At 46.3% G+C, this 16431-nt stretch overlaps 1 protein-coding gene across 4 annotated transcripts in view; it reads left to right on the top strand.

Annotated features, from left to right (window-relative positions):
• Positions 1-16431, top strand: part of LOC129845286 (nuclear pore complex protein Nup50-like) — a 33716-nt gene that overhangs the window by 11828 nt on the left and 5457 nt on the right. For all 4 annotated transcript variants that reach the window (XM_055913162.1, XM_055913165.1, XM_055913163.1 and 1 more), the window contains exon 5: positions 4260-4898. In XM_055913162.1, coding sequence (XP_055769137.1) covers positions 4260-4898 — 639 coding nt within the window. The remainder of the gene's footprint in view (positions 1-4259; positions 4899-16431) is intronic.

The following is a 16431-nucleotide window of genomic DNA, read 5'->3' as shown; positions in this document are numbered from 1 at the left end:
AATGGAGCTGAATCAGTGGGGTTCCCTCTGTGGATCTGGTATTAACAGGTTAATGGAGCTGAATCAGTGGGGTTCCCTCTGTGGATCTGGTATTACAGGTTAATGGAGCTGAATCAGTGGGGTTCCCTCTGTGGATCTGGTATTACAGGTTAATGGAGCTGAATCAGTGGGGTTCCCTCTGTGTGTGTGTCAGCTCCGCTCCCCGTGTGGTGCCTGAGGGCAGAATGACAGAACAGAGATGCTCCGTAGTCAGTCTAGGACGTGATCGCTCTCCGTCTCTCGTTCTCCGTCTCTCGCTCTCCGTCTCTCGCTCTGTGTGGTGCTGTCACAGCCACATAGCTCTCCTTCGCTACCGTCAAACACAGGGGCATACTGAGGGCGTCCGCGTGCTTCCCATCTGAAACACGGGGCATACTGAGGGCGTCCGCGTGCTTCCCATCTGAAACACGGGGCATACTGAGGGCGTCCGCGTGCTTCCCATCTGAAACACGGGGCATACTGAGGGCGTCCCCAGGCTTCCCATCTGAAACACGGGGCATACTGAGGGCGTCCGCGTGCTTCCCATCTGAAACACGGGGCATACTGAGGGCGTCAGCAGGCTTCCCATCTGAAACACGGGGCATACTGAGGGCGTCCGCGTGCTTCCCATCTGAAACACGGGGCATACTGAGGGCGTCCGCGTGCTTCCCATCTGAAACACGGGGCATACTGAGGGCGTCAGCAGGCTTCCCATCTGAAACACGGGGCATACTGAGGGCGTCCGCGTGCTTCCCATCTGAAACACGGGGCATACTGAGGGCGTCCGCGTGCTTCCCATCTGAAACACGGGGCATACTGAGGGCGTCCGCGTGCTTCCCATCTGAAACACGGGGCATACTGAGGGCGTCCGCGTGCTTCCCATCTGAAACACGGGGCATACTGAGGGCGTCAGCAGGCTTCCCATCTGAAACACGGGGCATACTGAGGGCGTCAGCAGGCTTCCCATCTGAAACACGGGGCATACTGAGGGCGTCCCCAGGTTTCCCATCTGAAACACGGGGCATACTGAGGGCGTCCGCGTGCTTCCCATCTGAAACACGGGGCATACTGAGGGCGTCCGCGTGCTTCCCATCTGAAACACGGGGCATACTGAGGGCGTCCGCGTGCTTCCCACCTGAAACACGGGGCATACTGAGGGCGTCCGCGTGCTTCCCATCTGAAACACGGGGCATACTGAGGGCGTCCCCAGGCTTCCCATCTGAAACACGGGGCATACTGAGGGCGTCCGCGTGCTTCCCATCTGAAACACGGGGCATACTGAGGGCGTCCGCGTGCTTCCCATCTGAAACACGGGGCATACTTAGGGGGTCCGCGTGCTTCCCATCTGAAACGCGGGGCATACTGAGGGCGTCCGCGTGCTTCCCATCTGAAACACGGGGCATACTGAGGGCGTCAGCAGGCTTCCCATCTGAAACACGGGGCATACTGAGGGCGTCAGCAGGCTTCCCATCTGAAACACGGGGCATACTGAGGGCGTCAGCAGGCTTCCCATCTGAAACACGGGGCATACTGAGGGCGTCCGCGTGCTTCCCATCTGAAACACGGGGCATACTGAGGGCGTCAGCAGGCTTCCCGTCTGAAACACGGGGCATACTGAGGGCGTCCGCGTGCTTCCCATCTGAAACACGTGGCATACTGAGGGCGTCCGCGTGCTTCCCATCTGAAACACGGGGCATACTGAGGGCGTCCGCGTGCTTCCCATCTGAAACACGGGGCATACTGAGGGCGTCCGCGTGCTTCCCATCTGAAACACGGGGCATACTGAGGGCGTCAGCAGGCTTCCCATCTGAAACACGGGGCATACTGAGGGCGTCAGCAGGCTTCCCATCTGAAACACGGGGCATACTGAGGGCGTCAGCAGGCTTCCCATCTGAAACACGGGGCATACTGAGGGCGTCAGCAGGCTTCCCATCTGAAACACGGGGCATACTGAGGGCGTCCCCAGGCTTCCCATCTGAAACACGGGGCATACTGAGGGCGTCCGCGTGCTTCCCATCTGAAACACGGGGCATACTGAGGGCGTCCGCGTGCTTCCCATCTGAAACACGGGGCATACTGAGGGCGTCCGCGTGCTTCCCTTCTGAAACACGGGGCATACTGAGGGCGTCAGCAGGCTTCCCATCTGAAACACGGGGCATACTGAGGGCGTCAGCAGGCTTCCCATCTGAAACACGGGGCATACTGAGGGCGTCAGCAGGCTTCCCATCTGAAACACGGGGCATACTGAGGGCGTCCGCGTGCTTCCCATCTGAAACACGGGGCATACTGAGGGCGTCAGCAGGCTTCCCATCTGAAACACGGGGCATACTGAGGGCGTCCGCGTGCTTCCCATCTGAAACACGGGGCATACTGAGGGCGTCCGCGTGCTTCCCATCTGAAACACGGGGCATACTGAGGGCGTCAGCAGGCTTCCCATCTGAAACACGGGGCATACTGAGGGCGTCCGCAGGCTTCCCATCTGAAACACGGGGCATACTGAGGGCGTCCGCAGGCTTCCCATCTGAAACACGGGGCATACTGAGGGCGTCCGCAGGCTTCCCATCTGAAACACGGGGCATACTGAGGGCGTCCGCGTGCTTCCCATCTGAAACACGGGGCATACTGAGGGCGTCCGCGTACTTCCCATCTGAAACACGGGGCATACTGAGGGCGTCAGCAGGCTTCCCATCTGAAACACAGGGGCATACTGAGGGCGTCCGCGTACTTCCCATCTGAAACACGGGGCATACTGAGGGCGTCCGCGTGCTTCCCATCTGAAACACGGGGCATACTGAGGGCGTCCGCGTGCTTCCCATCTGAAACACGGGGCATACTGAGGGCGTCCGCGTGCTTCCCATCTGAAACACGGGGCATACTGAGGGCGTCCGCGTGCTTCCCATCTGAAACACGGGGCATACTGAGGGCGTCCGCGTGCTTCCCATCTGAAACACGGGGCATACTGAGGGCGTCCGCGTGCTTCCCATCTGAAACACGGGGCATACTGAGGGCGTCAGCAGGCTTCCCATCTGAAACACGGGGCATACTGAGGGCGTCCGCGTGCTTCCCTTCTGAAACACGGGGCATACTGAGGGCGTCCGCGTGCTTCCCATCTGAAACACGGGGCATACTGAGGGCGTCCGCGTGCTTCCAATCTGAAACACGGGGCATACTGAGGGCGTCAGCAGGCTTCCCATCTGAAACACGGGGCATACTGAGGGCGTCAGCGTGCTTCCCATCTGAAACACGGGGCATACTGAGGGCGTCCGCGTGCTTCCCATCTGAAACATTTTGTCCATAAATGATGACGCCATTTTGTGATGTTCTGGTCTTCGGTTCTTCATAGATCTGTTTGTCCATATATGATGACGCCATTTTGTGATGTTCTGGTCTTCGGTTCTTCATAGATCTGTTTGTCCATATATGATGACGCCATTTTGTGATGTTTTGGTCTTCCGGATGGTTCTTCATAGATCTGTTTGTCATTCAATGACAGGCTAGTTTTCATGCAAACATTTTTTCACTTGAGAAATACTGCACCAAACATCCTAGTCAGATGTAGAAATATATGATATGTCTTGAGTTATCTTAGATTAAATCTGGACTGTTTTGAGGAAGTGTTTACCGGCTACAGCATCTCAAGATGGACAAACGGTACTTTTTCCCCCTTGTTTTTCAAGCGAAGGAGGAAGGTAATGGCAACACAATCGTTGTGTTCGCTAGGCGCCAGCCGACGTGACTCATGCTGAAGCCTTAAGGTTACTCTGAGGTCACAGCCTCTCTCTCTGTAACGTTTACATTCTCGTTCTCTCTTCACCTCCTCTTTCTCCTCTATCCCCTCTCCTCTACTCTATCCCCTCTCCTCTATCCCCTCTCCTCTCCTCTATCCCCTCTCCTCTCCTCTATCCCCTCTCCTCTCCTCTATCCCCTCTCCTCTATCCCCTCTCCTCTATCCCCTCTCCTCTATCCCCTCTCCTCTATCCCCTCTCCTCTATCCCCTCTCCTCTATCTCCTCTCCTCTATCCCCTCTCCTCTCCTCTATCCCCTCTCCTCTCCTCTATCCCCTCTCCTCTCCTCTATCCCCTCTCCTCTCCTCTATCCCCTCTCCTCTCCTCTATCCCCTCTCCTCTCCTCTATCCCCTCTCCTCTCCTCTATCCCCTCTCCTCTCCTCTATCCCCTCTCCTCTCCTCTATCCTCTCCTCCTCTCATCTATCCCCCCTCTCTTCTATCCCTCCTCTCCTAGGTTCATTAACATTCAGCGGCCCCTCCAGTGCCGTCATCACAGGGCAGCAGTCAAATGGTTCCTCCCCCGTGGTTTCCAGTCTGTCTCCCGGCTCCTCTCTCTCCTCTAACGGCAGTAACAACCAGGAATACAGTAGGCAGCTCACAGCTCTCAACTGCTCTGTCAGGGACTGGATCACCAAGCACGTCAACGGAAACCCCCTCTGTGACCTGAACCCCATCTTCAGGGACTACGAGAAGCACCTGTCCAGCATCGATAAGAAATACGGAGGGAGTGGAGCTGCTGTGGTGGCGGATGAGAGCGGTAGCAAAGCAGCGGAACCAGAGGAGAAGCGGGCAGTCAGTACCGCTCCACCACCCTCCTCTGGTACCGCCGGCTCGACGGCCACGGCGTTGGGGTTCTCCTTCCGTAAGGACGACAGCGCTACGGCCCCGGTGGACAGCTCGGCCGCCGCTCCTGCTCCGATCCCCGCCGGCATCGGCTTTAACTTGGGCCAGAAGGGGAACAGCTCAGTGTTGGGGTCCCTGAGCTCCGGAGGAGCTTCTAGTGTCTTCTCCTCCTCCCTGTTTGGAGGTGCCGCTCCTCCTGCCTTCTCCTTCAGTGGGGCCAAAGCGGAGGCTGCCCCAACCCAGACAACAGGTACGATATGGAAGATTTAATGTATGTAGGGGTCATATAAATATTATACTTTACTGTCCTGACAGCTGTGATATCATGTGACTAGATATTATATGTGGTGCTGCTAGTGATGGACAACACACCCGGAATGTTACCTGGTGATATGGTGCTGCTAGTGATAGACAACATCCTCAGAATGTTACCTGGTGATATGGTGCTGCTAGACAACATACTCAGAATGTTACCTGGTGATATGGTGCTGCTAGTGTTAGACAACATACTCAGACTGTTACTAGGTGATATGGTGCTGTTAGTGATAGACAACATACTCAGAATGTTACCTGGTGATATGGTGCTGTTAGTGATAGACAACATACTCAGAATGTTACCTGGTGATATGGTGCTGCTAGTGATAGACAACATACTCAGAATGTTACCTGGTGATATGGTGCTGCTAGACAACATACTCAGAATGTTACCTGGTGATATGGTGCTGCTAGTGATAGACAACATACTCAGAATGTTACCTGGTGATATGGTGCTGCTAGACAACATACTCAGAATGTTACCTGGTGATATGGTGCTGCTAGACAACATACTCAGAATGTTACCTGGTGATATGGTGCTGTTAGTGATAGACAACATACTCAGAATGTTACCTGGTGATATGGTGCTGCTAGACAACATACTCAGAATGTTACCTGGTGATATGGTGCTGCTAGACAACATACTCAGAATGTTACCTGGTGATATGGTGCTGTTAGTGATAGACAACATACTCAGAATGTTACCTGGTGATATGGTGCTGCTAGACAACATACTCAGAATGTTACCTGGTGATATGGTGCTGCTAGACAACATACTCAGAATGTTACCTGGTGATATGGTGCTGCTAGTGATAGACAACACACTCAGAATGTTACCTGGTGATATGGTGCTGTTAGACAACATACTCAGAATGTTACCTGGTGATATGGTGCTGCTAGTGATAGACAACATACTCAGAATGTTACCTGGTGATATGGTGCTGCTAGTGATAGACAACATACTCAGAATGTTACCTGGTGATATGGTGCTGTTAGACAACATACTCAGAATGTTACCTGGTGATATGGTGCTGATAGACAACATACTCAGAATGTTACCTGGTGATATGGTGCTGCTAGACAACATACTCAGAATGTTACCTGGTGATATGGTGCTGCTAGACAACATACTCAGAATGTTACCTGGTGATATGGTGCTGCTAGACAACATACTCAGAATGTTACCTGGTGATATGGTGCTGCTAGTGATAGACAACATACTCAGAATGTTACCTGGTGATATGGTGCTGTTAGACAACATACTCAGAATGTTACCTGGTGATATGGTGCTGTTAGTGATAGACAACATACTCAGAATGTTACCTGGTGATATGGTGCTGCTAGACAACATACTCAGAATGTTACCTGGTGATATGGTGCTGCTAGACAACATACTCAGAATGTTACCTGGTGATATGGTGCTGTTAGTGATAGACAACATACTCAGAATGTTACCTGGTGATATGGTGCTGTTAGTGATAGACAACATACTCAGAATGTTACCTGGTGATATGGTGCTGCTAGACAACATACTCAGAATGTTACCTGGTGATATGGTGCTGCTAGTGATAGACAACATACTCAGAATGTTACCTGGTGATGTGGTGCTGCTAGACAACATACTCAGAATGTTACCTGGTGATATGGTGCTGCTAGACAACATATTCAGAATGTTACCTGGTGATATGGTGCTGTTAGTGATAGACAACATACTCAGAATGTTACCTGGTGATATGGTGCTGTTAGTGATAGACAACATACTCAGAATGTTACCTGGTGATATGGTGCTGCTAGACAACATACTCAGAATGTTACCTGGTGATATGGTGCTGCTAGACAACATACTCAGAATGTTACCTGGTGATATGGTGCTGTTAGACAACATACTCAGAATGTTACCTGGTGATATGGTGCTGCTAGACAACATATTCAGAATGTTACCTGGTGATATGGTGCTGTTAGTGATAGACAACATACTCAGAATGTTACCTGGTGATATGGTGCTGTTAGACGACATACTCAGAATGTTACCTGGTGATATGGTGCTGCTAGACAACATATTCAGAATGTTACCTGGTGATATGGTGCTGATAGACAACATACTCAGAATGTTACATGGTGATATGGTGCTGTTAGTGATAGACAACATACTCAGAATGTTACCTGGTGATATGGTGCTGCTAGACAACATACTCAGAATGTTACCTGGTGATATGGTGCTGCTAGACAACATACTCAGAATGTTACCTGGTGATATGGTGCTGCTGGTGATAGACAACATACTCAGAATGTTACCTGGTGATATGGTGCTGCTAGACAACATACTCAGAATGTTACCTGGTGATATGGTGCTGTTAGTGATAGACAACATACTCAGAATGTTACCTGGTGATATGGTGCTGTTAGTGATAGACAACATACTCAGAATGTTACCTGGTGATATGGTGCTGCTAGTGATTCAACATACTCAGAATGTTACCTGGTGATATGGTGCTGTTAGTGATAGACAACATACTCAGAATGTTACCTGGTGATATGGTGCTGCTAGACAACACACTCAGAATGTTACCTGGTGATATGGTGCTGTTAGACAACATACTCAGAATGTTACCTGGTGATATGGTGCTGTTAGTGATAGACAACACACTCAGAATGTTACCTGGTGATATGGTGCTGTTAGACAACATACTCAGAATGTTACCTGGTGATATGGTGCTGTTAGTGATAGACAACATACTCAGAATGTTACCTGGTGATATGGTGCTGTTAGTGTTAGACAACATACTCAGGATGTTACCTGGTGATATGGTGCTGTTAGTGATAGACAACATACTCAGAATGTTACCTGGTGATATGGTGCTGCTAGACAACACACTCAGAATGTTACCTGGTGATATGGTGCTGTTAGACAACATACTCAGAATGTTACCTGGTGATATGGTGCTGTTAGACAACATACTCAGAATGTTACCTGGTGATATGGTGCTGTTAGTGTTAGACAACATACTCAGAATGTTACCTGGTGATATGGTGCTGCTAGACAACATACTCAGAATGTTACCTGGTGATATGGTGCTGTTAGACATACTCAGAATGTTACCTGGTGATATGGTCCTGTTAGACAACATACTCAGAATGTTACCTGGTGATATGGTGCTGTTAGACAACATACTCAGAATGTTACCTGGTGATATGGTGCTGTTAGACAACATACTCAGAATGTTACCTGGTGATATGGTGCTGTTAGTGCTAGACAACATACTCAGAATGTTACCTGGTGATATGGTGCTGATAGACAACATACTCAGAATGTTACCTGGTGATATGGTGCTGCTAGTAACAGACAACATACTCAGAATGTTACCTGGTGATATGGTGCTGCTAGACAACATACTCAGAATGTTACCTGGTGATATGGTGCTGCTAGTGATAGACAACATACTCAGAATGTTACCTGGTGATATGGTGCTGCTAGTGATAGACAACATACTCAGAATGTTACCTGGTGATATGGTGCTGCTAGACAACATACTCAGAATGTTACCTGGTGATATGGTGCTGTTAGACAACATCCTCAGAATGTTACCTGGTGATATGGTGCTGTTAGTGATAGACAACATACTCAGAATGTTACCTGGTGATATGGTGCTGTTAGTGATAGACAACATACTCAGAATGTTACCTGGTGATATGGTGCTGTTAGACAACACACTCAGAATGTTACCTGGTGATATGGTGCTGTTAGACAACATACTCAGAATGTTACCTGGTGATATGGTGCTGCTAGACAACATACTCAGAATGTTACCTGGTGATATGGTGCTGCTAGACAACATACTCAGAATGTTACCTGGTGATATGGTGCTGCTAGACAACATACTCAGAATGTTACCTGGTGATATGGTGCTGTTAGTGATAGATAACATACTCAGAATGTTACCTGGTGATATGGTGCTGCTAGTGATAGACAACATATTCAGAATGTTACCTGGTGATATGGTGCTGCTAGACAACATACTCAGAATGTTACCTGGTGATATGGTGCTGTTAGTGATAGACAACATACTCAGAATGTTACCTGGTGATATGGTGCTGTTAGTGATAGATAACATACTCAGAATGTTACCTGGTGATATGGTGCTGATAGACAACATACTCAGAATGTTACCTGGTGATATGGTGCTGTTAGTGCTAGACAACATACTCAGAATGTTACCTGGTGATATGGTGCTGCTAGACAACATACTCAGAATGTTACCTGGTGATATGGTGCTGCTAGTGATAGACAACATACTCAGAATGTTACCTGGTGATATGGTGCTGATAGACAACATACTCAGAATGTTACCTGGTGATATGGTGCTGTTAGTGCTAGACAACATACTCAGAATGTTACCTGGTGATATGGCGCTGTTAGACAACATACTCAGAATGTTACCTGGTGATATGGTGCTGTTAGTGATAGACAACATACTCAGAATGTTACCTGGTGATATGGTGCTGCTAGACAACATACTCAGAATGTTACCTGGTGATATGGTGCTGCTAGACAACATACTCAGAATGTTACCTGGTGATATGGTGCTGTTAGACAACATACTCAGAATGTTACCTGGTGATATGGTGCTGTTAGACAACATACTCAGAATGTTACCTGGTGATATGGTGCTGCTAGACAACACACTCAGAATGTTACCTGGTGATATGGTGCTGCTAGTGATAGACAACATACTCAGAATGTTACCTGGTGATATGGCGCTGTTAGACAACATACTCAGAATGTTACCTGGTGATATGGTGCTGTTAGTGATAGACAACATACTCAGAATGTTACCTGGTGATATGGTGCTGTTAGACAACATACTCAGAATGTTACCTGGTGATATGGTGCTGCTAGTGATAGACAACATACTCAGAATGTTACCTGGTGATATGGTGCTGTTAGTGATAGACAACATACTCAGAATGTTACCTGGTGATATGGTGCTGTTAGTGATAGACAACATACTCAGAATGTTACCTGGTGATATGGTGCTGCTAGTGATAGACAACATACTCAGAATGTTACCTGGTGATATGGTGCTGTTAGTGATAGACAACATACTCAGAATGTTACCTGGTGATATGGTGCTGCTAGACAACATACTCAGAATGTTACCTGGTGATATGGTGCTGCTAGACAACATACTCAGAATGTTACCTGGTGATATGGTGCTGTTAGACAACATACTCAGAATGTTACCTGGTGATATGGTGCTGATAGACAACATACTCAGAATGTTACCTGGTGATATGGTGCTGCTAGACAACATACTCAGAATGTTACCTGGTGATATGGCGCTGTTAGACAACATACTCAGAATGTTACCTGGTGATATGGTCCTGCTAGACAACATACTCAGAATGTTACCTGGTGATATGGCGCTGTTAGACAACATACTCAGAATGTTACCTGGTGATATGGTGCTGCTAGACAACATACTCAGAATGTTACCTGGTGATATGGTGCTGTTAGTGATAGACAACATACTCAGAATGTTACCTGGTGATATGGTGCTGTTAGACAACATACTCAGAATGTTACCTGGTGATATGGTGCTGCTAGACAACATACTCAGAATGTTACCTGGTGATATGGTGCTGTTAGACAACATACTCAGAATGTTACCTGGTGATATGGTGCTGCTAGTGATAGACAACATACTCAGAATGTTACCTGGTGATATGGTGCTGTCAGTGATAGACAACATACTCAGAATGTTACCTGGTGATATGGTGCTGATAGTGATAGACAACATACTCAGAATGTTACCTGGTGATATGGTGCTGCTAGACAACATACTCAGAATGTTACCTGGTGATATGGTGCTGCTAGACAACATACTCAGAATGTTACCTGGTGATATGGTGCTGCTAGACAACATACTCAGAATGTTACCTGGTGATATGGTGCTGCTAGACAACATACTCAGAATGTTACCTGGTGATATGGTGCTGCTAGACAACATACTCAGAATGTTACCTGGTGATATGGTGCTGCTAGTGATAGACAACATACTCAGAATGTTACCTGGTGATATGGTGCTGCTATACAACATACTCTGAATGTTACCTGGTGATATGGTGCTGTTAGACAACATACTCTGAATGTTACCTGGTGATATGGTGCTGCTAGACAACATACTCAGAATGTTACCTGGTGATATGGTGCTGCTAGACAACATACTCAGAATGTTACCTGGTGATATGGTGCTGCTAGACAACATACTCAGAATGTTACCTGGTGATATGGTGCTGTTAGACAACATACTCAGAATGTTACCTGGTGATATGGTGCTGCTAGACAACCTCAGAATGTTACCTGGTGATATGGTGCTGCTAGTAACAGACAACACACTCAGAATGTTACCTGGTGATATGGTGCTGTTAGTGTTAGACAACACACTCAGAATGTTACCTGGTGATATGGTGCTGCTAGACAACATACTCAGAATGTTACCTGGTGATATGGTGCTGCTAGACAACATACTCAGAATGTTACCTGGTGATATGGTGCTGCTAGACAACATACTCAGAATGTTACCTGGTGATATGGTGCTGTTAGTGATAGACAACATACTCAGAATGTTACCTGGTGATATGGTGCTGATAGACAACATACTCAGAATGTTACCTGGTGATATGGTGCTGTTAGACAACATACTCAGAATGTTACCTGGTGATATGGTGCTGCTAGTGATAGACAACATACTCAGAATGTTACCTGGTGATATGGTGCTGTTAGTGATAGACAACGTACTCAGAATGTTACCTGGTGATATGGTGCTGCTAGACAACATACTCAGAATGTTACCTGGTGATATGGTGCTGCTAGACAACACACTCAGAATGTTACCTGGTGATATGGTGCTGCTAGACAACATACTCAGAATGTTACCTGGTGATATGGTGCTGTTGGACAACATACTCAGAATGTTACCTGGTGATATGGTGCTGATAGACAACATACTCAGAATGTTACCTGGTGATATGGTGCTGTTAGACAACATACTCAGAATGTTACCTGGTGATATGGTGCTGATAGACAACATACTCAGAATGTTACCTGGTGATATGGTGCTGTTAGACAACATACTCAGAATGTTACCTGGTGATATGGTGCTGCTAGACAACATACTCAGAATGTTACCTGGTGATATGGTGCTGCTAGACAACATACTCAGAATGTTACCTGGTGATATGGTGCTGTTAGACAACATACTCAGAATGTTACCTGGTGATATGGTGCTGTTAGACAACATACTCAGAATGTTACCTGGTGATATGGTGCTGTTAGACAACACACTCAGAATGTTACCTGGTGATATGGTGCTGCTAGACAACATACTCAGAATGTTACCTGGTGATATGGTGCTATTAGTGTTAGACAACATACTCAGAATGTTACCTGGTGATATGGTGCTGTTAGTAATAGACAACATCCTCAGAATGTTACCTGGTGATATGGTGCTGTTAGACAACATACTCAGAATGTTACCTGGTGATATGGTGCTGTTAGACAACATACTCAGAATGTTACCTGGTGATATGGTGCTGCTAGTGATAGACAACATACTCAGAATGTTACCTGGTGATATGGTGCTGTTAGTGATGGACAACACACTCAGAATGTTACCTGGTGATATGGTGCTGATAGACAACATACTCAGAATGTTACCTGGTGATATGGTGCTGTTAGACAACATACTCAGAATGTTACCTGGTGATATGGTGCTGATAGACAACATACTCAGAATGTTACCTGGTGATATGGTGCTGTTAGTGATGGACAACACACTCAGAATGTTACCTGGTGATATGGTGCTGATAGACAACATACTCAGAATGTTACCTGGTGATATGGTGCTGTTAGACAACATACTCAGAATGTTACCTGGTGATATGGTGCTGATAGACAACATACTCAGAATGTTACCTGGTGATATGGAGCTACTAGTGATGGACAACATACTCAGAATGTTACCTGGTGATATGGTGCTGCTAGACAACATACTCAGAATGTTACCTGGTGATATGGTGCTGTTAGACATCCTCAGAATGTTACCTGGTGATATGGTGCTGTTAGACAACATACTCAGAATGTTACCTGGTGATATGGTGCTGCTAGACAACATACTCAGAATGTTACCTGGTGATATGGTGCTGTTAGACATCCTCAGAATGTTACCTGGTGATATGGTGCTGCTAGACAACATACTCAGAATGTTACCTGGTGATATGGTGCTGCTAGACAACATACTCAGAATGTTACCTGGTGATATGGTGCTGCTAGACAACATACTCAGAATGTTACCTGGTGATATGGTGCTGCTAGACAACATACTCAGAATGTTACCTGGTGATATGGTCCTGCTAGACAACATACTCAGAATGTTACCTGGTGATATGGTGCTGATAGACAACATACTCAGAATGTTACCTGGTGATATGGTGCTGTTAGTGATAGACAACATACTCAGAATGTTACCTGGTGATATGGTGCTGTTAGACAACATACTCAGAATGTTACCTGGTGATATGGTGCTGCTAGACAACATACTCAGAATGTTACCTGGTGATATGGTGCTGCTAGACAACATACTCAGAATGTTACCTGGTGATATGGTGCTGATAGACAACATACTCAGAATGTTACCTGGTGATATGGTGCTGATAGACAACATACTCAGAATGTTACCTGGTGATATGGTGCTGTTAGTGATAGACAACATACTCAGAATGTTACCTGGTGATATGGTGCTGTTAGACAACATACTCAGAATGTTACCTGGTGATATGGTGCTGCTAGACAACATACTCAGAATGTTACCTGGTGATATGGTGCTGCTAGACAACATACTCAGAATGTTACCTGGTGATATGGTGCTGCTAGACAACATACTCAGAATGTTACCTGGTGATATGGTGCTGCTAGACAACATACTCAGAATGTTACCTGGTGATATGGTGCTGCTAGACAACATACTCAGAATGTTACCTGGTGATATGGTGCTGCTAGACAACATACTCAGAATGTTACCTGGTGATATGGTGCTGCTAGACAACATACTCAGAATGCTACCTGGTGATATGGTGCTGTTAGACATCCTCAGAATGTTACCTGGTGATATGGTGCTGCTAGTAATAGACAACATACTCAGAATGTTACCTGGTGATATGTTGCTGCTAGACAACATACTCAGAATGTTACCTGGTGATATGGTGCTGTTAGACATCCTCAGAATGTTACCTGGTGATATGGTGCTGCTAGTGATAGACAACATACTCAGAATGTTACCTGGTGATATGGTGCTGCTAGACAACATACTCAGAATGTTACCTGGTGATATGGTGCTGCTAGACAACATACTCAGAATGTTACCTGGTGATATGGTGCTGTTAGTGATAGACAACATCCTCAGAATGTTACCTGGTGATATGGTGCTGCTAGACAACATACTCAGAATGTTACCTGGTGATATGGTGCTGTTAGACAACATACTCAGAATGTTACCTGGTGATATGGTGCTGCTAGTGATAGACAACATACTCAGAATGTTACCTGGTGATATGGTGCTGCTAGACAACATACTCAGAATGTTACCTGGTGATATGGTGCTGTTAGTGATAGACAACATACTCAGAATGTTACCTGGTGATATGGTACTGCTAGACAACATACTCAGAATGTTACCTGGTGATATGGTGCTGCTAGACAACATACTCAGAATGTTACCTGGTGATATGGTGCTGCTAGACAACATACTCAGAATGTTACCTGGTGATATGGTGCTGCTAGACAACATACTCAGAATGTTACCTGGTGATATGGTGCTGTTAGACAACATACTCAGAATGTTACCTGGTGATATGGTGCTGTTAGACAACATACTCAGAATGTTACCTGGTGATATGTTGCTGCTAGACAACATACTCAGAATGTTACCTGGTGATATGGTGCTGTTAGACATCCTCAGAATGTTACCTGGTGATATGGTGCTGCTAGTGATAGACAACATACTCAGAATGTTACCTGGTGATATGTTGCTGCTAGACAACATACTCAGAATGTTACCTGGTGATATGGTGCTGTTAGACATCCTCAGAATGTTACCTGGTGATATGGTGCTGCTAGTGATAGACAACACACTCAGAATGTTACCTGGTGATATGGTGCTGCTAGACAACATACTCAGAATGTTACCTGGTGATATGGTGCTGTTAGTGATAGACAACATCCTCAGAATGTTACCTGGTGATATGGTGCTGCTAGACAACATACTCAGAATGTTACCTGGTGATATGGTGCTGTTAGACAACATACTCAGAATGTTACCTGGTGATATGGTGCTGCTAGTGATAGACAACATACTCAGAATGTTACCTGGTGATATGGTGCTGCTAGACAACATACTCAGAATGTTACCTGGTGATATGGTGCTGTTAGTGATAGACAACATACTCAGAATGTTACCTGGTGATATGGTACTGCTAGACAACATACTCAGAATGTTACCTGGTGATATGGTGCTGCTAGACAACATACTCAGAATGTTACCTGGTGATATGGTGCTGCTAGACAACATACTCAGAATGTTACCTGGTGATATGGTGCTGTTAGACAACATACTCAGAATGTTACCTGGTGATATGGTGCTGTTAGACAACATACTCAGAATGTTACCTGGTGATATGGTGCTGCTAGACAACATACTCAGAATGTTACCTGGTGATATGGTGCTGTTAGACAACATACTCAGAATGTTACCTGGTGATATGGTGCTGTTAGACAACATACTCAGAATGTTACCTGGTGATATGGTGCTGCTAGTGATAGACAACATACTCAGAATGTTACCTGGTGATATGGTGCTGCTAGACAACATACTCAGAATGTTACCTGGTGATATGGTGCTGCTAGACAACATACTCAGAATGTTACCTGGTGATATGGTGCTGTTAGACAACATACTCAGAATGTTACCTGGTGATATGGTGCTGTTAGACAACATACTCAGAATGTTACCTGGTGATATGGTGCTGATAGACAACATACTCAGAATGTTACCTGGTGATATGGTGCTGTTAGTGATGGACAATATATAGAGCCAGAATTCTACTAGGTGATATGGTGTTGCTAGTCCAGAATTGTACTAGGTGATATGGTGTTGCTAGTCCAGAATTGTACTAGGTGATATGGTGCCGCTAGTCCAGAATTGTACTAGGTGATATGGCGCCGCTAGTGATGGATAACATATAGAGCCAGAATACAGACCGAGGATATTTTGCAAACATTTTAGTTTTTACGTCAGCATTATCTAAATAAATTTTAACTGACTAGATTTCTGAATGTTTTTTGTTGGCTAAATCATTATATAAAGCCGTGACCGATGTCCATGTTGTGGTTTGTCAACAATGTTTTGTGAAAC

Source organism: Salvelinus fontinalis, unplaced genomic scaffold (genome assembly GCF_029448725.1).
Source record: "Salvelinus fontinalis isolate EN_2023a unplaced genomic scaffold, ASM2944872v1 scaffold_0269, whole genome shotgun sequence".
In the NCBI taxonomy this organism is placed as follows: domain Eukaryota; kingdom Metazoa; phylum Chordata; class Actinopteri; order Salmoniformes; family Salmonidae; genus Salvelinus; species Salvelinus fontinalis.
This window is presented reverse-complemented; position numbering and strand designations above follow the sequence as displayed.